The sequence below is a fragment of the Eptatretus burgeri genome, chromosome 18 (genome assembly GCF_056783735.1).
Source record: "Eptatretus burgeri isolate ZD-2024b chromosome 18, Ebu_testis_v1, whole genome shotgun sequence".
In the NCBI taxonomy this organism is placed as follows: Eukaryota; Metazoa; Chordata; class Myxini; order Myxiniformes; family Myxinidae; genus Eptatretus; species Eptatretus burgeri.
The window spans coordinates 36557636-36581839 of record NC_140978.1 but is presented as its reverse complement, the minus strand read 5'-3'; the positions used below and the strand labels follow the sequence as shown (position 1 = coordinate 36581839).

General features: G+C 45.1%; 1 protein-coding gene across 4 annotated transcripts in view; it reads left to right on the top strand.

Moving 5' to 3' along the window:
• DNAH12 (dynein axonemal heavy chain 12) overlaps window positions 1–24204 on the top strand; it is a 323986-nt gene that overhangs the window by 184576 nt on the left and 115206 nt on the right. For all 4 annotated transcript variants that reach the window (XM_085863781.1, XM_085863779.1, XM_085863780.1 and 1 more), the window contains exons 39-47: window positions 3408–3574; window positions 8842–9097; window positions 10207–10506; window positions 10738–10916; window positions 11056–11248; window positions 11354–11515; window positions 14350–14544; window positions 14809–14942; window positions 15107–15269. In XM_085863781.1, coding sequence (XP_085719907.1) covers window positions 3408–3574; window positions 8842–9097; window positions 10207–10506; window positions 10738–10916; window positions 11056–11248; window positions 11354–11515; window positions 14350–14544; window positions 14809–14942; window positions 15107–15269 — 1749 coding nt within the window. The remainder of the gene's footprint in view (window positions 1–3407; window positions 3575–8841; window positions 9098–10206; window positions 10507–10737; window positions 10917–11055; window positions 11249–11353; window positions 11516–14349; window positions 14545–14808; window positions 14943–15106; window positions 15270–24204) is intronic.

The following is a 24204-nucleotide window of genomic DNA, read 5'->3' as shown; positions in this document are numbered from 1 at the left end:
AGTTTGGTATACGTGAGAAGAACGCTAAAGTACACTATCATACGTCGTAGTAAGCAGAGTACGTCAAGAAATTTTAAACATGTTCAAAATTTTACGACGTACTCGGCGTATGACACACGTTCCGCATGCGATGGGGATAAGTTTTACACACGATATGTGGACGCTTACACACGTCCACAAAGGCTACTTATAAGCTACTCATAAGTCGAAACACGTCGCGGTAATGTCTTTTTTACGCGAAACTTATTTCTAACTTATGTTTGACGTGCTTTGAACCAATTCTTTACGTAGTCCCAACACACAACGACGTATGTAGACGTATTCCAATGACGTCTTCCGGTCGACAAAAAAAAATAAATTAACATGTTTCTAGCTTACAACTGCCATATAAAGACGTGTTCCCAGCGGTTTTGGGGATTGGTATATAAAAATGCTGCTCATAAAAGGGGAACCCAACAGTGTTTTCGAGTCCTTTTTGAGTCGATGTCCATGTCAGCAGTAACAGTATCAGTATTAGTATTAGTATTAGTAGTAGTTTGTTCATGTTGGCAGTAGTAGGTGAGTGTGAGGGGGAGGGTGTGGGTTATGATGGATCGTCCTTGCGTCCGCATATCCACGGGTAGGAGACATCTTTTCACCATTGTTCGAAGTTCTTCGCGGCTAATTTTTTATGGGGCTTTTTCAACAATGAGCTATAGCTTGTTTTTACAATTTAGGTCTATCCATAACGGGTTGGACAAATGCACAATGAACTAATAATGTGCATAGAGCGCTTTGATTACTTATAGATACGATATACCAACGAATAATTATCGTGAAGCCGGCGTTCACAAACTATGCCCAACGATAGCCTAACTTATCCATATCGTGTGGCAGCTTATCTTTGCCGGTGACGTAGGGTTTGCTATTCATAGGCTGCCACTCAACGATTTAAATGGCTGCATCTCCACTATTGAAAGTAGACGCTTGCGCTCAACAATTGGATTTTTTTTACACTCAACGACTTTTAAACGGTACCACTCAGCCATTTTCATTGTTTACAATGAACGATTTAAATTGCTGTCACTCGCCTTTGTTTTTTGACGCTGGCGCTCGGAAATTTTAATCGTTTCTATTGAACGTGCTAAATCGCTCAAACCCCACTATTGAAAGTAGACGCTTGCGCTCAACAATTGGATTTTTTTTACACTCAACGACTTTTAAACGGTACCACTCAGCTATTTTCATTGTTTACAATGAACGATTTAAATTGCTGTCACTCGCCTTTGTTTTTTGACACTGGGGTTTGGAAATTTGAAGCGTTTCTTCTGAACGTGTTAAAACGCTCAAACTCGACTATTTTAAATAGACGCTGCCGATGGACAATTGGAATCATAGCCAAGCTAGACATCGAAGTGTGAACATCCTCGTCATGCCAAAGAAAAGTTTGAAGAATGCTGCAAATAAGTGTCCTGGCCGTGGCCATGGACGCTGATGCAAGGACGATCCATTATACCAACGTCTTTCAGCCTATGAGTAACTTAAAAGTAACGTCTGTCGATGTGTGGCAACGATCGCGTAACGTGCCAACAACACGTTAATCATAGGTTGGAAATAAGTTTCGGGTACGCTAAACATTACCTCGGCGTGTCTCAACTTATGATTAACTTACAAGTAGCATGTGTTTACGTCTGTCAACGATCGCAGACCGTGCATACAACTTGTGGCCAGCGTAGCGGAACGTGTGAGTCATACGCCGGCATACGTTGTGAAATTTCAAGCATGAAAAAATTTGAGGACAACCAAAAAGTACAACGTTTAAAGCCAACGTACACCGACGTATGGCAGTGTTTTTCAGCGTGCTCTCAATGTTATCAAAACTTACCCATGACGTATTCAACGTGTGCCAGCGTTTTAGAAAAAAAAATCAAAAATCGGCATACGTTGGCTAAAACGTCAAGGTGTGACTGGGCCTTTACAAATGTTCAAACTGACAACCATCACGTTCCAAACGCATCCGATAACGCGGACCAATGGATTCAACAGCGTTGCAAATCATTTAATTTGGAACTGCAAGACATTGTCTTTCAATTTCCTCTTTCAGCTCATCGACTGTTGCTGGTTTTGAGCCATAAACCTTATCTTTGAGATATCCCCATAAAAAGAAGTCCATTGGAGTGAGGTCTGGGGAACGCGCAGGGAATTCAACACTTCCTCTTCGCCCAATCCATCTGTTCGGAAAAGTTGCTTTGAGATAGGCCCTTACATCACGATGGTAGTGGGGAGGTGCTCCATCTTGCTGAAAGTAAATCTCTTCATCACCAAATATCTCATCGACACGTGGACCGACGGATTCCTGCAGCAAGTTTAAGTAAACATCCCCAGTGACAGTTTGGTCAAAAAAGAATGGCCCTCGGATGCCCAATGATGATATCCCACACCACACAGTAACCCCTGGTAAGTTTAAATGGTGTTCCATAGTAACATATGGATTTTCAGGAGCCCAGTAGGTGCAATTGTGTCGGTTAATTGAGCCATTTAACTTGAAGCTGGCCTCATCGCTCCAAACAATTTTGGATGGAAATGCTGCATCTTCTTCGCATTTGCCCAGGTACCACTCACAAAATTCAGCTCTCCGGTCAGGATCGTCTTCATTTAGAGTGTGGATTAATTTTGGAATGTAACTTTTCCAATTAATTCGCTTCAAAATGCAATTGGCGCTTGGTTTTGGGATTCCTGTCTCACGAGCCATTTGTCGTACAAATTTCCGTGGGGATCGGTGGAAGGTTCCTTTGCAGGGGTGGTTGATGACCGTGGTCTTCCTGAACGCTCCTTATGGACGTCAGGCACAGTTCCATCTGTTTCAAACTTATCTCAGATGCGAGCAATGGTGCGTCGCATTGGTGGATCTTTGTGAAAATGTCTTCTTAATTGTCTTTGCACTTCCATGATGTTTTCATGCTTCCAGTAGCACTTTATGATAAATTTTCTTTCTTCAAAACCTAGTCGTACTTCTGCCATTATTAGGGTCAATTTGATCTGAAAAGAAATGAAAAATTCAATGAGTTATGAGGAGCCAAAATGTGAGTACATTTTTTTGGGACACCCTGTATTTATACATATACATATGCATACATATACAAATACATACACACAATTATACATTTTGTTTGTTGGATATTAATGCATTTGTGTTTAATAATACAAATTTTGTTACTCTCATAAGGGGCCAGTCTTTCACCTCATCTCGTAGGCAGATCTTTGTTGTCGCCTACAAATGCTTAGAATCATCCACTCACAAACTAATTGGCAGCATTGCAAGTTGCAAGTTTTCTGCTCAAGCAACCTTTTTTGCCGCCAATGCAAGATTGTTTATTTTCCACTCTCATCATTTTAAAGCTTTTTTTTCTTTAACTTCATCTGTGCAGACTATCATCATGGAAAAGCTGGATAAGCGCCGAAAACGGGTCTACGGCCCCCCAATGGGCAAAAAGTGTATCATCTTTGTAGACGACCTGAACATGCCTGCCTTAGAGAAGTTTGGTGCTCAGCCTCCAATAGAGCTATTGCGGCAATACTTCGACCACAAACACTGGTGTGTGGTTAAGCATCTTTTGCTATATTTGTACCACTTGAAACACTCGCTCCATTTTCGAGCATTGGCAAGTTGACTTGCCCCCCCCACCCCCCCCACTCCCTCTCAATGGAGATCAGGCCAACCCTGGCTTTTTTCTTTGATTTTCAGATGTACCATTCATACATACATCCATACATATATTCAATTGCTTTATTTAATATAGTGTTATAGAGTGTGTGTGAGAGATTTTTCAGGGTTAAAAGATGAATCGTTATACAGCATGGCCACAGCGAGCATGGCCACAACGTGAGATCAGTTATCACAATATCCATATTTGTCTGTATGATTACCGTCACTGTACAAATACTTAATAATATCACCGAGTTCTTTGGGACACATTGCAAAGCTATTCATAGATGGTTTCACTCTAAATTTCGGTCACAGCATCCTCAAGTTTCTTAGTGGTTCCATACTTTAGTTGAGAGACCCTTCTCTTCAAAAATCCCCCACAATGATTTCTCGCACATTGTCTGATCAGTGCTCTGGGATGCCAACAACATTGCAGAATCACATCCAATCCATCTGTCCTGCACTTCATTATCAAAGTACAGGTATTTAATCATGACCACTGAATAATGGACTGCAGCACCATTATGTTTGTTCCGCATATTATATATCTTAATATGTTTTTTGGGGGGTTTTTTGTATGCAGAGTCAAGGCTCGTGGAAGAGCTACAACACTAAATGGATGAGGACCCAACAGAACAAAAGCAACAGTGGAGTGGGTGGGGAGACACACCAACCGTGAAGTTGAAAAACAATGGGTATGGGGAAAAATTGTGGTTGGGGGAGGGGGAGGCAGGAAAGGACACATGGAGAGGGGGACTGGATTGATACAGAAGAAAAGTCTCAAGAAGAAAAAACTGGAAATTTAGAAGGAGAAGGCCTTGGGTGATGTGAGGAGTGCGGGTGAGGATGGTTATGGTTAAGGAGGGTAGAAAATGTGGTATAGCCTGCGGGCCTGCGGGGCAGGGCATGATGGTGGGGGGAGTGGTCGGCGTGATCATCGTGTCTGCCAGGGATATAAGGAGTGCGCGCCGCCTGAGGCGTTGTAGTGGGTGCCGTAGTCGCCGCGGCTCGTGTGTGCGTTGAGTGCGCAATAAAGGAGAGTTGCGGGCAAAGTACGCCCGCGCTCTCGCTGGTGCAACAAAGCCGGGCTCGACTGATCCTCCACTCGTGTCTGCCTTCTAAGCATCCCTACCACGACACTACAGATTGGCGACGAGGATGTTCGGATCGGCGTGTGCAGGGTGTTTGGGTTCAGATCGGCAGCGAGTAACTCAGCGCACCCCGCGCGGTTCGAGGTTCCGGAGGAGTACGCATCGCGAAGAGCGTATCGCAGGTTCGCTCGCCGCGCGCGCAGGCTCCAGAGCCAGGAGGCTCGCCAGCGCGGCCAGCTCAGGCATGACAGGAAGTCGGGGCACGGCGCACGGACGCGTGCCCGCCTTCGGCGGAGTCGACTTCGGTCACGTCGAGTGGACAACGGCCGCGCTCGGAGTTCGTTTAATTGAGGCACGACAATTCTGGGGAATGATTTCTGCAAGGCCACGGCTAAAGAACGAGGACACGCAGTTCAGCTCGGACGCGGCGTTGGACGTCGCGCAAGCTCTGAGGAATGTCTGGGGTCTCGATGGTCAGTGCGCAGCAGATAATCCGGAGGTCAGCGCGATGTTCCAGGCGTGCGCGCACGGTCTGCGGCGCGGGTCGTGGACGAGCGTTGCAATGCGATCACTCGGACGGCGGTCTGAGCACTCGGGGATGTCTAAGGTGTGTGTGCCGAGAGTCATCGCCCATCATAACAGTCATAGATGGCGGTGTGCGAAGCGATCCTTCCGTCCCGGGTCGAGACCTACTGCCGGTATGGTGTTCGGTGCATGGCGTACACGGTAACTCCTCGGATCGAGTTTTGCAGCCTGGGCACGGAGATTCCAGCGACCCGGAGCGGGAGATACTGCCGGTGTTAGACCTGCCTTCAATTGGTCTGGAGGTGACAAGATCAGTGGCAGGGGAGGTTGAGGTGACCGGGGCACTGATGCTGCCCATGTTGAGCCTGGTTTCAGTTGGTCCGGAGGTGACAAGATCAGTGGCAGGGGAGGTTGAGGTGACCGGGGCACTGATGCTGCCCATGTTGAGCCTGGTTTCAGTTGGTCCGACGGTGACAGGACCGATGCCAGGGGAGGTCGGAGTGATCGGGGCACTGATCGGGTGTCGAGTTGAGTCCACTCGTGCTGCCCTCGCATCGCACACGTACACCGGCGAAGCGATTGCACCGCTTGCGGTGGCCGACGTCTCTGTGCTCTACCAGGGTCGAAGCGCCCTACTCTCGGTGTTTGTGGTGCGAGGGGAGGGGCCCGCCCTTTTGGGTCGGGGCTGGTTGACGCACCTCGGGCTGGATCTCCAGTTTGTACCTCCATGTGCGCCGGTGCTCCCTTCGATGCTTTCGTCGAGTCCCGAGGGCGAGGTTCTGGCGGCGGGAGCCGCATCGATGCAACGGGAGTGGCCGTTCGTTGCTGCCTGCAACGGTGATGTGCGGTTCGGGAGCAACGGGAGCTGTGCCAGCTCTCGCGCTGAGCTCTCGCGCTTCGAATGCGCTTATGGTGCAAGGCGCGCCTGTGTTGTTCGGGCAGTTTCAACGGGGAGTTGCAGCGAGCCCGTCGCGTTCAAGAAAGTCACGGTTCGCAACATCGGGACGACAACCAAGAGACGGACACGTGATGTGGTTTATGGGTTGCTGTTCATTGCGTGTTTGTTTTTCATTGCTCAAGTAATGCGGTTTAATGGTATTGAAATAAATGCCGACAGTTCCTGTGTGAGAGTGGGTTTGGCTGAGATCAATCGATGGGATTTGCATTATGATCAATGTGATGTGGAGGCTTTGGGAGCGATGGTGGCAAATAAAGAGGTTTTGTTGTCCTCCCGTTGCCCCAGGCCACGGGTGGTTACTTTGTCAGGTGCAGGGATTTTATCGAAAGAACGCGCTGTACGGGAAAATGAGTTTGCAATTGTACCAACGATGTTCTTATTGATTTATGACGAGACCCACACGGCAGTATGAACCAACAAACTGCCGTGTGGGTCTCGGAGATCGACTTGGAGCCAGGGCTGTTGCGCTGTTCAGCGTTACCCCCACCTCTGGTTTCGGCAAGGTCAGACGTGCCTGGCGCCTCGGACGCGGCTCTCTGTTTTCGCTCAAGGCCGTTTGGACATGCGTTGGAATCTCAACTGATTGTGGTGCGTGGGTTGTTATGGGGCATTGGTTGCATCCAGCCAGCGGCGCTGTTCAGCGCCCCCACCCAAGGTCAGTCGGGTCTGGTGTTGGCGCCACGGCTTCCAGACAGCGGGCTTCCGGCCTCGGAATGTTTATCTGCTTCAGGTCTGGCTGGGGGAGATGTGCCGCCTTGTTGGCCGGAGGCGTTTGATGGTGCCGGTGGAGGTTTGCTCGGGAGGTTGCCATGACCTCGCCGAAGGCCATGTAAGCATGAGCTGCCTGGGGGCGCTTTTGCTGCATAGTGATGCTGTGCTTCTCGCCTTGCTGCTTCATATCGGTGACGCGGTCAGGGTTTTGTAGGTTCATGGTGCAACTTAGTCTTCGGAACCTGGCCGTTGCAGCTCCACTCGCTCGCATCGACACGATATATGGTGTGATGTGCTTTTATACTATGCTGTTTCTTTTTTGTACCTTGTCTGCTTTGATACCGTGGTATTTCGTGCTGCTTATGCTTATTATGATGCTGATCATTTAATAATCATGGTTTTAGGAGGGAGGAGTGTGGTATAGCCTGCGGGCCTGCGGGGCAGGGCATGATGGTGGGGGGAGTGGTCGGCGTGATCATCGTGTCTGCCAGGGATATAAGGAGTGCGCGCCGCCTGAGGCTTGTAGTGGGTGCCGTAGTCGCCGCGGCACTTGGTTAGTGGAATGACCTGGTCTGAAACCATATTGGTGGTCTGAGATGAGGTTGTTGGAGAAAAGGAAGGATTTCGTATCAACTGTGATGATGGATTGACCTTGCTGATGATTGGAAGTAAGCTCATAGGTCTGTAGAGTTAAGGGAATCGATTTTTGCACCTTGTTCATTGCACTACAGTGATGTTGGCTGACTTCTAAGCAGATGGAAGATGACCTCGGGCAAATGATATAATGGAAAGAGAAAAGGGTTCTGGATGTGGGGAAATTAATCTCAACAAATCGCCTCGTAAATAATTTGCTATGAAATGAAGTGCTTGTGCCTCTTGTCTTAACCATTTTTTCTTTCTTATGTCCATTTTCAGATCTATTTACCCTGATCCTGTGCTTAAGATGGTTTCACTCACAATTTCCCTTCAGCACTTACCAAACATCCTTTTTAATACAAGGGTGTGGGCTCATGGTGGAGCTAAATTAGATAGGTTGGTGGGTTTACACATTACCAAAATGTATTGGGGACGTGCAGGCTGGTGGAGGGGGCATGCATGGATGGATATGTGAGGAGGAAATAAGGAATAAAACAAAATGAGGTACCAATTGCCTGGAGAGGAACAGAATAGGAAAGAATCTGTGGGTGGATATGTATGGGTGAGCAAATGAGGGATAGGCAGGGCATCTGAAAGGCTGAAGTGAAGATGATGGACACAGGGAGATGATTACACAATCAGGAGAATAAGGGGACAAACGAACACAGATGGGCCACCAGCCTGGACGTCGGAAGGATGAGCAGATGAGGGTTTATTGAGGAATGTGTACGACATGCAGTGGCTTGGGGAGGGCAGAGATAGGAGAAGCAGGAGGAGCAAGGCCAGATGTTAGCTTGTATAAATATAGAGCCCAACAACTTGCTACTGGTGCAAGAATGACAATCCTTGGGAATCCACCTCCTGTCTTGTTATTCCAATGGGGTGAAAGGCCTTGTTTTTGATTCCCTCGAGGAGCAATTTGGGAAGCATGAGCACCATTCCAAAGTGGGGAGCCATACTCCATGGAGCTCTGTACTAAAGCCTTGTACACCGTGATGAGTTCAGTGTGACTCAGAAATGTTTTAGCTTAATGGAGAATACCCAGACATCGACTATCCTTTCATGTTAGTTTTGAGATATGATGCTCATACAAAAGATTATATCAGATAGTGAGGCCAAGGAAATATGATCGAGGGCTGGACCACAATTTCCACCTCTCGGTTTCCTTACTAATTAGCAAAGAACTTGCCATCTGAAATAAAAAACAAAATCTTCCAATGTTTTTATCCTTCCAGGTATGATATCAAGGAGAAGACAAAAGTCTCCCTTGTTGATTTGCAGTTCATCGCTGCCATGGGCCCCCCGAGTGGAGGTCGAAACCCGATCACGGCCCGTTTCACCCGCCACTTCAACATCATCTCCATCAATGCCTTCAGTGATGAGACCATGGTTCACATTTTCTCGAGCATTGTGAGCTTCTTTTTGAGGAAAAACCAATTCCCACCAGAATGCTTTACGCTTGGAAACCAAGTTGTAAATGCAACTCTGGAGGTGAGCCTTCGGATGTAAAAAATAAATTTTTGTATACCAAGTCAAAGCTCGTGTAACAGCTAAAAACTCGTGTGTTATTATTTAATTCAAAGCTTAGAAAACAGAAACTCTGCCTCATATAATGTCCTTGTACTATTTTAATCTTCGAAGCCATTTATTACCTCTGTCATCGAAGGTGGATGGAGGTTATGTTTTCACCCCTGTCTGTCTGTCTGTCTGTCTCTGTTGTGAGCAGGATATCTCAAAAAGGTATAGATGGATTTGGACAAAACTTGTTGTTAAGGTTGCATGTATAACAAGGATGAATTGATTCAATTTTGGTGAAGATCTGGATCTGGATAGTAGAATTAAAAAAAAAAAAAAACCGGATTCTTCATCATTGAGAGATGGGGCCAAAAACACATGATATCTCAAAAAGTTGTGGACAAGTTATGACAAAACGAGGTGGATGAGTTGGTTAGGTGACAAGAACAAGCCGATTCGATTTTGGTTAAGGTCGGGATTCAGATCCGGCCTATCAGTGGAATGAAAAACATAAACTGTAGCTGAGGTATGCGCTCTACTGAGTGCCATTTGTAGTTTATTGTCAAAATATGGTGGAAATCTTGACAACCTCCCCATCTCTCCCTACCCCTCCCCCCCCCAATCCATTTTCATGTGCTCCATGCTCAATTCATTTCATTCCTTTTCTTTGTCTTCCTCTTTCTCCTCTGAACCTACTTTTCCATCCATCTCCACTCTTATACCACCATCTCCTGAAGAACCCATTTGCTCTCCTCTCATTCTGATGTCTTCCTTTTCTCGATTCTATGACCCCCACTACCCCACCCCTTTGCATAAGTAATAAATAGATGTCTGCCGAAGGTTAATTGTAGGGTAAGGTCTTGTGTCAATTTTTGGCTGAATGTTCCAACTCAGCTTCAACTGTAAGTTTCAAGTAAATGTGAATTTAGGTGTTCATCTTCATTTCAATCGATGGGGTCATGGCAACAAAAGGCCCTTTGATTTTATGACAAAAGCAACCTTCAGTTGTAAAAGCAAGATCGAGACTATATGAGGTCAATATCATCAATAATCTCATCTCAATCAGATTGTGTGCTTTTCGTCAGGTGTACCAGAAGGCCATGGAGAACCTGCTTCCTACCCCGGCTAAGTCTCACTACATATTCAACCTCCGTGACTTTGCACGAGTTATTCGTGGCGTGCTGCTGCTTCGGCGTGAGACATATTCTGGCAAGATGTCCATGGTACGGCTGTTTGTGCATGAGGTGCTGCGTGTATTCTATGACCGACTCGTGGACGATGGGGACAGGGCTTTGCTATTCCAGCTTTTGCACACTCTGCTCAAAGACCACTTCAAAGAGAGCTTGGATGGGACTTTTGAGCATCTCAAGGAAGGGAACAAACTTGTAAGTAGAATGTTTTAAAAACTACACGTAGTATTTTCTTAGCAAAACAAAAACAGGCAACCAAATGCTCAGAGTAAATCCTGATTATAATTTGAAATTGAGTCTAGTTATACAGTCTGACTTGATCAAGTCCAACAGATATATAAGCTGTTATTTCTGATGATGAAAAGAAAGTAGAGCTCTCAAGATTTTCATGCATGCTGGAGATTAAATGTCAAGACGTCTGTGCAGGTAACCGAAGACAATCTACGGAACCTCATGTTTGGTGATTATATGGATTTGGATGCAATTGAGGATGACCGTTTATATGCAGAGGTTCCATCAGTGCAGGAATTTGCCTCCGTGGTGGAGCAGTGTCTGGAGATATACAACCAAACTCACAAAAACCACATGAACCTTGTCGTTTTCAGGTGTTTTGCCATTTTTTGATATCCACGATTCACAATATGTCACTGAATTTATTTCAGCTCGGTATAGTGCCCATTTCTTATGACCTGCTTCAAGAGAAGCTCAAGGAATTTTATTTGAGGTGGTGTTGGTGTTCTGCAGGTACATGTTGGAGCACCTTTCACGCATCAACCGTATTCTCAAGCAGCCAGGGGAGAATGCCATGCTTGTTGGAGTGGGTGGGAGTGGTCGACAGTCACTTACACGCTTGGCAGCTTCCATGGCTGACCTGACCTTGTTCCAGCCTGAAGTGTCAAAGAACTATGGCTTTTCTGAATGGAGGGATGATATAAAGGTAAATTATCAAAATATGCCGATGCAAGAAGGAGCATGCACCTTGACATGTTGTCTTCGTACAGCAGCACCAGAATGATGTGCTGTTTAATTCTTCTTTTTGCAGTCATTGCTGAAGAACGCAGGGGCCAAAGGGAAGAAAATGGTGTTCCTGATCACAGATACTCAGATTAAGCAGGAGGTCTTCCTGGAGGACATCGATAACCTCCTGAATACGGGTGAAATTCCAAATCTTTTTGCTCCAGATGAAAAGCAAGAAATAATGGAGGTAAGATGGAAAGATCTTTTCTACCCACATTAATCTTACCTATCCCAATCATCTTTACGATGCGTAAATAGTTGATAGCAGTCATTTCTGTTCGGCCCAAGAGTTTCAGTTAGTTTCCGATGGGCACCACTGAAATGCTTGAGCAGATCAGCTAAGGAAAGGGCCCATCATAGCAAGCCGAGGGAGTCCCGTGCCGTGAAGAGTTATGACTACTTCTCAAACAAAAGCTACTGCTCGTCGGTGATTGCAAAGGCAATGCAGGTGAGATCCTGAGGATGCTGGATCGGGACGTGGAGAGCGAGTCCGGGGGTTGCTGTGGCTAAGGAGGGATCCCAGAACAAGAGAGACTGTGATGGTTAGGCAAACCAGAACCGACCCCCACAGAGCAGCGAGGGAGCCTCGTGAGTGGAGGAGGGCAATGGGCCGACCACGTGCTTCGTGATTGCATCGGCGTCTCAGTGAGATTGGGATGGACCAGGCATCTGCCTGGGGGGTGGCCAGACAGAGGCCCCTGGAGTACCGGTGGAAAGTGGACACAGCGACGCTCTGCTCTAGCATATGCTCCCCATACCTGACCTGATCTGAATGCAAACATTTACCTATCATTCATTGAATTTGTAAAAGTGTTCAGCAGTCTGAATCGAGAGGGAATGTGGACGATATTGAGACTGTGGAGTACCAGATACATTTGGATGGATGACAGATAGTATCTACAATGGAGACAAATGCAGTGTGATTTATAACAATAAGTTGTCATCCGAATTTGAAGTTATTACAGGGGTCAGACAAGGTTGCATTTTATTCCTTTCTCTTCTACTCGAGTACTTCCATGAGCCTCGATCATGTATTAAAAAAAAAAGCACAACACCAAAACTAAGCTGATAACCTTCGACAACAATGTGAGGTCACTCTTCTTATTTGGATTTCAATCTTGGAAAATCACCAAAGAAATAGCAAACTGGACTTTTTCATCAACAGCAGCCATCAGAAAATCTTGAGCATCTTCTGGCCTGACATGGCTGTTAATAAATAGGTTGAAAAGTTACCAAGAAGGAAAAACATCATCGAAGATATAAAATTCAGAGGTGGAGATGGATTGGTCATGTGTTGCACATTGAGGATGAAGATATGGCAAAAAGAGAAATATTCTGGGTACCTGACGGGAAGAGAAGGATTGGACGGTATAGAGAGACCTGGCAACGCACCATCAAAAAGGAAATGAAAGAAATGAAGGTCACCTCGGATAAAATCGGAATGTGAGCCCAAGATTGACAGAAATGGCAAAAGTTCATAAGAAGCTCCATATGCCACCTGGCATAGTCAATATCAATAGCCTTACTTTCTGTTTTCCTCCCTTCTTCTCTCTCCTCATTAACTTGCTTAATGTATCCACCTGTTTTCCCCACTGCCCCACTCTCAGTAAGTTGTCTCCTCAGTCTTCCATGAGCCGAGATTTTAGACAAAAATGTTTTATTGTTTTTAAGAAATCACTCTCGCCACAGGGTATAGTCGAGATTCGGTTGGTGATTCGGCCATCTTGTCCTACAAAGGCCCTCTCCGTGTTAAGCCACCTTGACGTGGTTCAAATGAGAAGCAAAGAGTAAATTGATAAAATACAACTTTGTGATCAAATGCTCCAATTTAACTATTCTCTTCGCACATTCTTCACAACCATTTATCGATTTATTGAAATCTTTGCAAAATCTCATTAATGCTATAAATAATAAAATCAATATCGATAATATTTATATTGTTCAAAAAAAGGTTTCAAACAAAAGTTGTGAGAGGAGCATTCAAAAGGTAGTCAGAACTAGATATTTACAATCGTCCAAGAAACACCAACATCAAAAATTAAATAAACTTCTCGTATGCGTTGATATTGAATACTTGAAAACGATTGTGAGTATCTCGTAATTCGTTCCTCTTTTGACCCGCTTTTGAAATCAACTTCCACATCCTCTTAAATCTAATTTCCCCCTCAAGGTCACCAACATTTCAGATCTTCCCCAATCCAAAACCATCATATTTTCTACCTCCATTAACCCTCATGCTTGGTGTTGGCTTAATGGTTAGGGCGGTGGGCTTGGGATCTGAGGATCCTGAGTTCAAATCCCCCTTTGTTGTTGAATTAATACCAGGTGGGGTTGACTCTGCCTGTTAGCCTTCCGAGGTCGGCAAAATGAGTGCCAGCTTGCAGGTATCCTGTGGCGGAGTGGAGACCCATCCAGGATTGTACCCAATAGCCAAGGAGACTGCTTAGGCAGCACCAATGCTCTGCACAGAGTATGGTCCCAATGGATGGATGGATTAACCCTCCCCAAGCCCACTCTTTCTGAGTTTATGTTTTTCTTCCACTTCTGTGATTGAGAGTTTGTTGTTGGATCCACCTTGTTCACCCCTTATGTCCTCTCCTATCCCTTATTCCTCCCCACATCCCTTATTTGTCCAAGACTCCCTCTATTTTGTCTCAACCCTGCTGCTGGTGTATTTCCCTCCTCTCTTTCTGCTGTTCCTTTTGTTCTGCTCTATCAAGTTCAATTCTGTGTTCCATCTCCTCAATGAGCCTCAACATTGTGTTCAAAGAAATTCACGCTCAATATTCTATTCATAAATGTTATTATTGTTGCCGAGGATTGGCAAGATAGCTTGATGGTATTGTGTTTGCCTCTGAGCTATCCTACTTCGATTTCTGGGGAGCTGAATCCAATCAAAATTGAGTTGATTTCAAAGGCTCATGTTGTGAACATAATCTTTTCATATATTCATGATCATGTTCTTTGTGCCATTCTAAAAATTACTGTGCTGATATGGCTGGGAAAACGCTTCCCTTCCAGGCTGTTCGGCCTTTTGCCCAAGGGACAAAAAAGGGGGAGGAATTGAGCGCCTTGACCCTGTTTGCTTTCTTCACAAGCCGCTGCAAGGAAAATCTACACATCATCATTGCATTCAGTCCCATCGGAGATGCTTTCAGAAATCGGCTGAGACAGTTCCCTTCGCTTATAAACTGCTGCACAATCAACTGGTTTCAGGTGCAGTTCTTGACAGGGCCTTTTGCTTATTTTTGTGGATTTGAGATCGATAATGTGCATAATGTGAGAATGCAAACACTGAAAATAATCGACTGTAGTTGGTACACTTCAGAGTGTGCAGATATTTCAAAATGGCCCTCTTCGTCTTCTCTGACTCAACCTTGAGAGCTGGCTTAATTTCCCAGCTTTGGTTGAGTGTGAAGATGCCAGTGGAAACGCAGCACCATTGAGGTGTGTTAAACGTGCATGTGCGTCCATTTACAGCCCTGGCCGGAGGATGCCCTGGAGAGAGTAGCAAACAAGTTTCTGGAGACCTCGGACCTGAGTGACCGTGAGAGGGCGGAGGTCGTTCCCCTCTGCAAGTTCTTTCACACATCTGCCATTGAGCTTTCTAAAAAGTAATGTTTAGTTCTTTATTCACAAAAAAAAATGAATCTGCTGTTCAGAAGTTTTTTCATTTCATGTGAAGATGTGGTTCATTTGCATCTCAAGGTGATTTTGAGTAAGGGTATCCCTTTCTTCTAACACAATGACTCCTTGACAATGTATCTTCTCCAACAAGGTATCTTCTTGAATTGGGAAGGTATAACTATGTGACACCAACGTCTTATCTGGAGCTAATTGCAGCCTTCAGGCAGCTGCTGACACAGAAGAGAGACGCCATCATGGGGACAAAGAAATGCTACATCAATGGCCTTGACAAACTAGCCTTTGCAGAGTCTCAGGTCAGATTTACTATCTCCCTATGTCAGGAGGCTGTGCTGTACTGTACTTCATTTCAAATGCAATAAGTTTTTATGTCATTTTAATCATAGGCCTTGGTACAGCAGGGTGTCCAAATATATTGCTCTATCTAAGTAACACACAAACTTGAAATCCTGACATATACCTAGTGTTATCCAAATGTCACCTTGTTCTCACTGCACTCAGAGTTCGCCTGCTGTTCAACCCATTTCCACTACATTCATTAACTTGTACATACCCAAAACATTGGCAATCAGTCGGGCCTTGCATGCTCAAACATGAGGTCCACACTTGGTCCACATGTCAAAACCCCTTCATGTTTTATGTCATTACTCAGCATATTCTGAATTTTTACAAAAATGGACTGACCATCTTCTCTTAGAGGAACCTTCTAGGTATATGATTTGAGTTATTGTATTTGAGTTCTGTTTAGGTTAAGAGTAGAATGTTCTGGATGGGCTGTTAAAGAGAATGTTTTGGGAGGGGTAATGACACTAGATGGGCATTTAATAAGTTGTTAGTTTAAATGCAGCTGAAGGCTGCAGCCAGTGCATAGGATTTGGTTTGTAACCATCTGAAACTGCAGTTGTTCTCAGGATAATTAACATGTGGCAATCGGTTTTTCATTAAAAACTAGAATGACACTCAGTACATTGCATACGTCCACCAGGCTGAACAGTTTACATTTTGTATCCCACTGATAGGCAGGCCGGATCTGCATTCATACCTTATCCAACATCTAATCAACTTGTTTTTGTCACCTAATTAACTCCTCTACCTAGTTTTGTCATAACTCGTCCACACCAGTAGTGTCAAAAGGGAGGGTTTGATGCAGTAATGTGTCCCATTTCTCAGTTGCAATATTTGCTCGCTTACGCTCACTCAAATCTCTCCTTTTCAAACTGCAACACATTACTTTGCCAAACACCTCCCATTTTGACACTACTACCCTGCAGGGCTGGGCTGGGCTTTGCCTTCCTTTCATGTGATCATTTCTTTAACCAAATTGAGTCGTCAAATAGAATCTTATAAATTTTCTATTTTTGGGAATAACTTAATTTTCTTTGAACACTCATCACCATCGAGTTTACCTGAACTTGGTTCTTGGTTTTAGTATCTTTGTTGAGCAGAGATGAAATGACAAGCCTCTCTTAATGAGCATTTTTGCTGAGTCTGAGCACCTCATTTTGGGGGAAATGACAGCCTTGCCCAACTTGGATATTTTCCCAGACTTACCCCATTGTTCTCTTTCCTGTTTTCCAACCGCACCCAGTATTTTCCCAAAATACTGTCAGACTGTGTTTCACTTCCTCAAAATACTTTTTTGCACTAGCATTACCCGCGCTCTGCGCGACATGTTGGGTGGGTGTGTTTGAGAAAGGAACTGATGCAGAGTATCAGTAGTAATTTTACTTTAATGCAGTAAGTGGAATACGATTTCACTGTTTCAGAACCATTTTATTTACTTTTTTTGTACCATACACCTCATATGGTCTTTGAGATAATGTAAGCTGAATATCACGTTACTCGAGCGCAGAACAAAGTCGAAGATAGCGTGACACGAAACCACAAACTCGGAAATAATATACAAGAACGATTTCACTGTTTCAGAACCATTTTATTTACTTTTTTGTACCATACACCTCATATGGTCTTTGAGATAATGTAAGCCGAATATCACGTTACTCGAGCGCAGAACAAAGTCGAAGATACCGCGACACAAAACCACAAACTCGGAAATAATATATAAGATTATAAAAAGCTGCGTTTCTCTAACTTGAAACATTTTGACCCAATGGAGATGAACGACATCTTGCTTTACTCCAATCTTTCCGCTCATGAATAATATAACAACCCATCACAGCATGGAAACGTTTTAAACTGGAGAGTTTCGTCCACTATTAAACTGTTGATGAAAGTCTTTGATAGGATTAATTATGTAAGTAATTATTTATTTTCCTTTTTATTACAGCATTTCAAACTCACTCATAGACAAGATGATTGTTATGCTAATGGCCTCCACAAGCAATGGGCACCACATAAGAAAGCCAGTTAAACTCAGCAAGAGATGAAATTGTTCACAGTAATATTGTTGTGGGCCAGGGTTCGGTGGCGATAAACGACCACCAGGGGAGCAGTAGGGTCGTCTCCACCGAACACCCCCGAATTTAGGTCATGACTCTCGGATAAGTCTGAAAGGTCACGGGTCCCTTAGCGGACCGTGGTCGCCAGTATTTCGACGGCGTGAGGTAGGCTCCACTTGTCTATCCCAATTTACCTAAGTACTCACGCCATCCAACTACCGGGGAAACCACACCCTCCGCCGACTCCGTCCGAACCGAGTCGCATGTACCGACTCGGGTCCGGCGTACCGAGCGGGATTACCAGAGCCGTGCTGGTACCAATGACAACTTACGGCCCAAACGGCCTCACTAATTCTCAATACGCACCGTGCTGAGCCAATGGAAGGTGGTAACAGACAACGAGCTGGTACATTGAACAATTGGGGGTTTATTTATCAGGGGGGCAGCGGAGCACAAAGAGCAGAGTTGTCTGAATAAAAGCAATGTAATGTACAATGAACACAGGGAACTTAGACAGTTTCTACTTACAGGACGGCGCCACACACACGCACACACACGCACACACACACACACACACCCAAAAGAACTGGACCCCGTCGGGTCTTTATTTTGGCCTTTCAGCTCGGAGGGAAGGTGAGCTGAGGACAGGAGCCTATTCTTGCACCTGTCCGCCTCGTGCGGTCTGGTTGAGTTTGTTCGGTGGTGGGACTCGAACCCACTGCCACAACGCAGCACCAAGCACCAGGGACGAGGGAAAGAGCGTCGGACGTCAGCCAGCACGAAGGCGGACGAGTGAGAGATGATGAGCCGACCGGTGATTTTTTTTTTTTTTTTTTTTGTATACCTTGGTCGAGGCTCGTATGAGAGCTAACACACAACTCACAGCAAGGAGGCATGAGACAAGAGGGGCGGGAGTGGAAGGGACAAAACAGTGGGGAACAGACACATTAGGTGAACTGTGGAAGGGAGAGGGATGGGGATGGGATGGGGAACATGGCGAAGAGAAGATGGACATTTCAGGGACTTTCAGGAAGGAAAGCAGGAGAAATGAAGGAAGTGGGCTTGGGTGGATTATCGGGGGTAGAAAAGATCGAGGATTTGGATGGGGGAAGATAAGAGGTGGTGGTGAACAGCTGTTTTGAAAGCCTGGAGGGAAGAATGGGAAAGAATAGAGTGAGGAAGTTTATTCCAAAGGCGGGAAAAAAGAGGAATGAAAGAGTGAAGATGAGCAGTGATTCGTGATTTTGGTAGTTTTACCAGAAGGGGGTTGTTGGCGGACCTTGAGCGCCCTGTGGAAATGTGGTGGGGACAAATCGCAGAGAGAGCAGGGGGGGCAAGGCTGGAGAGGAGTCGGTAGAAGACAGAAAGACCACCGACCAACCTGCGGTGATTGAGTGAGAGGCCCAAAGACTCAGCTTCATTGCGGGAGATGCCGATCTTAAATTCCCTGGTTTCCACAGCGAGAAGCTGAGAAAGGTGGGAGGCAGGAGCACCAGCCCAGAGGGGAGAGCAGTACTCCATCAGGCTGTGGATGATAGCTTTGTATGTGGTCAGGAGCTCAGATGGGCCAAGGAAGGACTTTTCATAATGGAGGATTCCCAGTCGGCGACTGGCTTTGGAGGCCAGGTTTGAAATGTGGCTTTCCCAGGATAACTCATGGCAGATCGTGAGACCCAGAAGTTTGAAAGAAAAGCCTTCTTCCAGAGGATTGTTGAGAAAGTAGATGGGTGGGTTTTCCAAAAGGTCCTTTCGGAGAGACAAAGTGAGAGTGTGAGATTTGTCTGGATTGAAAGACATTTTCCACGTGTTGGACCAGTTTGTGATTTTATCTCGATTTGCAGTGAGCGAAGAAGATGCTGCTTGCCAGTCTGAGGGATGACAGATGGTACGGCAGAGGGTGGAATCATCAGCAAAGAGATAAAGAGGATTTTCCAGAGAGTCGGAGAGATCATTGATGAAAAGCAGAAAAAAAACAGGGCCCAGAACACTGCCTTGAGGAATTCCAGCCTGGACAGGAAGAGGGGATGAGAGAACTCCATTTAGGACCACACGTTGGCTGTGATAGGAGAGGAAGTCTGCGAGCCTTGAGTGAAGATGGCCTTGGATACCACAGGAAGAGAGTTTGGTGAGCAGGTCAGGGTGCCAGAGTGTGTCAAAAGCACGTGATATGACTAGGGATATGGCTCCGATTTCATGTCCGGCATTGAGGACCTCCATCCATTGTTTGGAGAGCAAAAGCAGCATATCCAGGGAAGAGTGCTTTGGTCTTAAACAAAATTGATGACGGAAACCAAGCCATTGGAGAAGATTAATGATTTAATGTCTGAAGCAATTTTAATCTGATTTAATGTCTGAAGAGGAAGGATTCCACAACCTTGCTGATGATTGGGAGAAGGCTGATTGGTCTGGAGTTGCAGGGATCTGTTTTTGCAACTTTTTTATGCAGTGCAGTAATGATTGCTGATTTCCAAGCAGATGGCAGATGACCTTGAGCAAATGAGAGGGTAAATAGAATCGAGAGAGGGTGAGCAAGAGCAGACGAGCAGGTTTTTGGACATGTTTGCTGATGCCGTCTGGACCGGTTGCAGAATCTGAGTCGAGGTTTGACAGCAAGCTCTCCACTTTGTCAGACGAAAAGGACACAGAGTCCAGGGACAGTTTTGTGCGACTGGGTAAGGTGGGTACAGAAAGGGATGGGTTTCGGACACAAGATTTTGATGGAAACACCGAGTTGAGGCATTCAGCCTTTTCACGTGCAGTATCAGCAGTGTGGTCATTTGAGGTTGAGGGAGGGGATGGAGGGAGAACATACACCAAAAACAGATTTGATTAGACGCCACCAGGATTTGGAGGAGGGAGAGAGGCTTGAGAGTTCAGACTTGAGCTTAGAAAGATGTTGTTTTCTGGCTTTTCCGAGGGTAGATACACACTTGTTCTGAGCTTCATGGAAGGAACTGAAATTACCCTCAGTTGGGTTTGCTTTCCAAGAGACAAAGGCAAGTTGTTTCAGGACAACTGCCTCGTCACAAGCTTCAGTGAACCAAGGGTGGGAGGAAGGGTAGGACAACTGAAAAAGAGAGGGGATAAATCAGTGCATGAGGGAGAGCAAGTTTCTTTGAAATAATTCCCAGGATGAGTTGATGTTGGAGAAAGTAGTGATTGGATGCCAGTCTTGAAGCTTGATGGCTGCTTGAAGACCCTGCCAGTCGGCTTGAGTGAAATGCCAAACTCAATGGGGCTGAGGTGGTTCTCTGATAACAGCCAGAGAGATGTCCACTTTGACAAGCACGTGGTCAGAAGAGCCGAATGGAGCAGGGGAAGAACAGATATTTTCAGGGAAATTTGTTTGAAATCAGATCCAGAAGAGGTAGAGTACTATTGGTTTAGATCCGGGTCTGGAAATTGACCGATCGAGTCAGTCCCAATGAGTCGCAGAAAACTTTTGCTGAGGTGCCATGACAGGTGAGAGAGGTAGCCACACCTAGCCAACTGGCACGATGACAATTGAAGTCACCACATAGGAACAGAGAGTTCGGATGAGAAGATAGATGTTGGTCCATATTTTCAGATTGTGAGGTGTAAATGGAGTCATCAGTGTTTGGTGGACTGTACAGTACACATATAAACATGAGGTGGGATTGGAGGGGAAGCCATAGCCAGAGGTATTTGTGGGGGAGTGAGGGCAGTGCATGGGGAGTGAGGAATGGAGTCTTTGATGAAGGGAGCAACTCCTCCACCAGGACGAGGCTCAGATCTGTCATACCAGAGTAGGGAATAACCAGGGAGAGATACTTGGGAATCAGAGACGTCTTGAGGGAGGAAAGTTGCTGTTCGGCAGATTATTGGGATTCTCTAGATATCCGTATTGTCGGGTTTTGCGTGTGTGTGTGTGTGTGTGTGTGTGTGTGTGTGTGTGTGTGTGTGTGTGTGTGTGTGTCTGTGCAACGCGAGGCTCCATAGCACAAACCAGCAAACCAATTTTGATGAAACTTGGCGAACAGGTGCCATATGGGATGGGAGTGTGCGCATTTGAGTTTCGTTCCTAAGCAACCACCCGTTGCTATGCAGCGGCCGAAAAACCGCGATTTAAGAACCCAAACAGTAACTGACGTAGCGCGGCTTCTATGATAGGTAGAGCGACTGGACCAACTCCTGCCTATTCCTTGCATCCCCATCTAGTTATCGCGACTGCATAATGTTCCTCTATCTCTCATAATTTCCAAATGCGGAAAGGTGGTGAACCAGGGAATATTTTAAGTGACCTTGACCTCGGAAACCGTCGATGGCGGAACGTTCAAATTCGGTGTATTGATAGAGTTTAATAACTACTACAAAATTGAACCGCAGCATTTTTCCAGATTCGATCACCAAGGGTGTCGGGGCTGAAATACGCAAAATTCGAAAAAATACTTTTTGTCGACCTACGTTCACTATTTTCAATACTTGTCCTACAGTTTTGAATGTGGAGAAACGAGACTTCGGAATTAAACACTTCGAGAGATTTAGAAAATTTTACTTGAGCCGATTTTTGATTCAGGTTTTATTTTTCAAATGGTAGTCCTGTGAGGATTGCCAGTTGGCAAAGTACGCAATAGGAAAAATCTTGCCAGGCAGAGGAACAATTGTATGTGAACCAATACGTCTTGGAAATGAATCTTCGTCGGTGGATCGGTCAGAATGAAAAGAATCGTTTCCAGCGCTTCGATCCTAGCAGATCCCTCGTCGCCTACCGGCTTGTGTCTAGTTTGTCAGTGGCAACCTGCATGGAAAGATCTGTAAGATTTGAGCAAAGGCCCCGGATGTTTGAGGTCCACACTGTTAATGAAGAGGGAGGGAACGAGGCTTTGGTTGTTGTTGAAAGAATCGGGGGGATTGCAGAATAGCTGGGGAAGGGGGCCAGATGAGGGGAGAAAAGGCTCTGTGGTGCTGGGGGAGGGAGTGGGCAAGAGAGGGGGCAGAAGGCACTTGAGGATTTGAGGAGGTGGAGTGATGAGATGAGAGGGTAGGGGAAGGAGGCAGCTTTGTGGATGAGAGGGGGGCAAGTTTGAGAAAGGTGAGTGAGGGGGTTGAATGGTGGTCGAAGGGTGTGGAGGAGAGGTGAGGGGGAAGTTTGGAGGGAGAAGAGTGTGATGGTTGCTTTAAGAGGGAGGGTGAGAAGGGTGAGTTGGCACTGAATTTGGAAAAAAATAGAATGGGTGAAGGAAAGTGAACATTCATAGCAAACTGGGGTTTTTAAAAAAATTATTCGGTCAGAAATGCGATTGAAGACATTTCTTGATGGATGCAATAAAGGCGAATTAAGAGAATGGAGAGAAGAAACGCTGTAACAGTTGGATTTTTTAGGTAAGGTATGATTGAAAGGTCAAATTGAGAGCAGTCTGTTGAAATAGAAAAATAATAGTGAATTATGATACAGTAATGAGAACCGCACGTGTGAAAGAGGAAGATGAAGCATTATAAGAGATCGTTATTATTATTATTATTATTATTATTATTATTGTTGTTGTTTGAGAGTTTTTTCATCAGATTAGGTCATGGAAATGCTGGAGAAAAAATCGTGAGGTGAATGGTGAATTTGGATTCGTAAACACAGAGGGTGGAAACAGATTACGTGGTAATGGGGGAAGCACGTGGCTCAGGGAGGTGTTTTGTGAGAAATGAATTTATTTATTTTAAATAAAGATTGCGTAACATTCGGAAAAGGGAAGGTTGAAGTAAAATCGTGGAGGTCTATGGTGAATTTGGAATGGTAAATGCAGAGTGAAGCTGATGGATCGCTGAAATTTACCAGGAAGAGGGGAGAGAGACACGTGGTTACAGGTGTATAGATAGAAAGCATACAAGGAAAATTATTTTTGATGGATTTCTGAAGATTAGGTAAGATTCGGGAATGGAAGGTTGTTGGAGGAAATCGTGAAGGTTATGGTGAGAGAGGGTTAGCACAGTAGAATAATGATGGTGTGCCGGCAAGAGGAAGAGGAAGAAGAAGATGAAGAAGAAGGATCGTGACTCATGGGTATGCAGGGAGGAAGGTAGTTTTGTTTTTGTTTTTTTCATTTGAATTTAAAATAAGAAACAGTTTTTGTTGGGAGGGATGGGGGGCATTGGGAAAGTGGGGAAAATAGGAATTGAAGGTAATAGGGAGAGAATACAAATATAAACGATCGTACACTTAGAGTGGAAGGATGGGTCGGCCTCAAGGAACCCGGTAAGACAAGATCGATGAAAACTCACAAACTAGCATGATTTTTTGAAACAAAACCGAACTAGGAACACACAGAAACATGTAGGTGAGAAAATAAAGTTAAAACGGGACATATAATGACTGGAAACTTAACTTTGAGAAAGTAGGCAGAGACCCCTGAGAGAAACCTGCCGTTTCTGCAAACCCAGAACCGGAAGTGCGAAAAGGATTTTTTTCTTGGCATAATTTTTGTTAGCTTCATGCAATCATCCTCAATTCTTTTAACAAATTCATCAGCAACACCAGGTCCTCTATTCAACTCCAACTTATCATATTTACTTCTTACAGATGATTAAATGTTATAACAAAACCCACAAGGAATATGCTTTTGATACTTCTTAATATCATCAGTCTTTTCCAAGATGCTTTCAAAATCAGCAAATATTACAAATGGGTGTTTTATACATTTATTTGTTTCATGAAATACAACTTTCTCTCCTGGTTCTGGCATCTCAATAACTGCTGCTTTATGATTAGAACAATACTTTAAATGTTTATCAAGTCTTTGTTGAGATCTTTTTTTTTGTACGTACTGTCGAGGCTTTTATGAGAGCTAATACACAGAAATGCACAGCAAGGGGAGCAGGA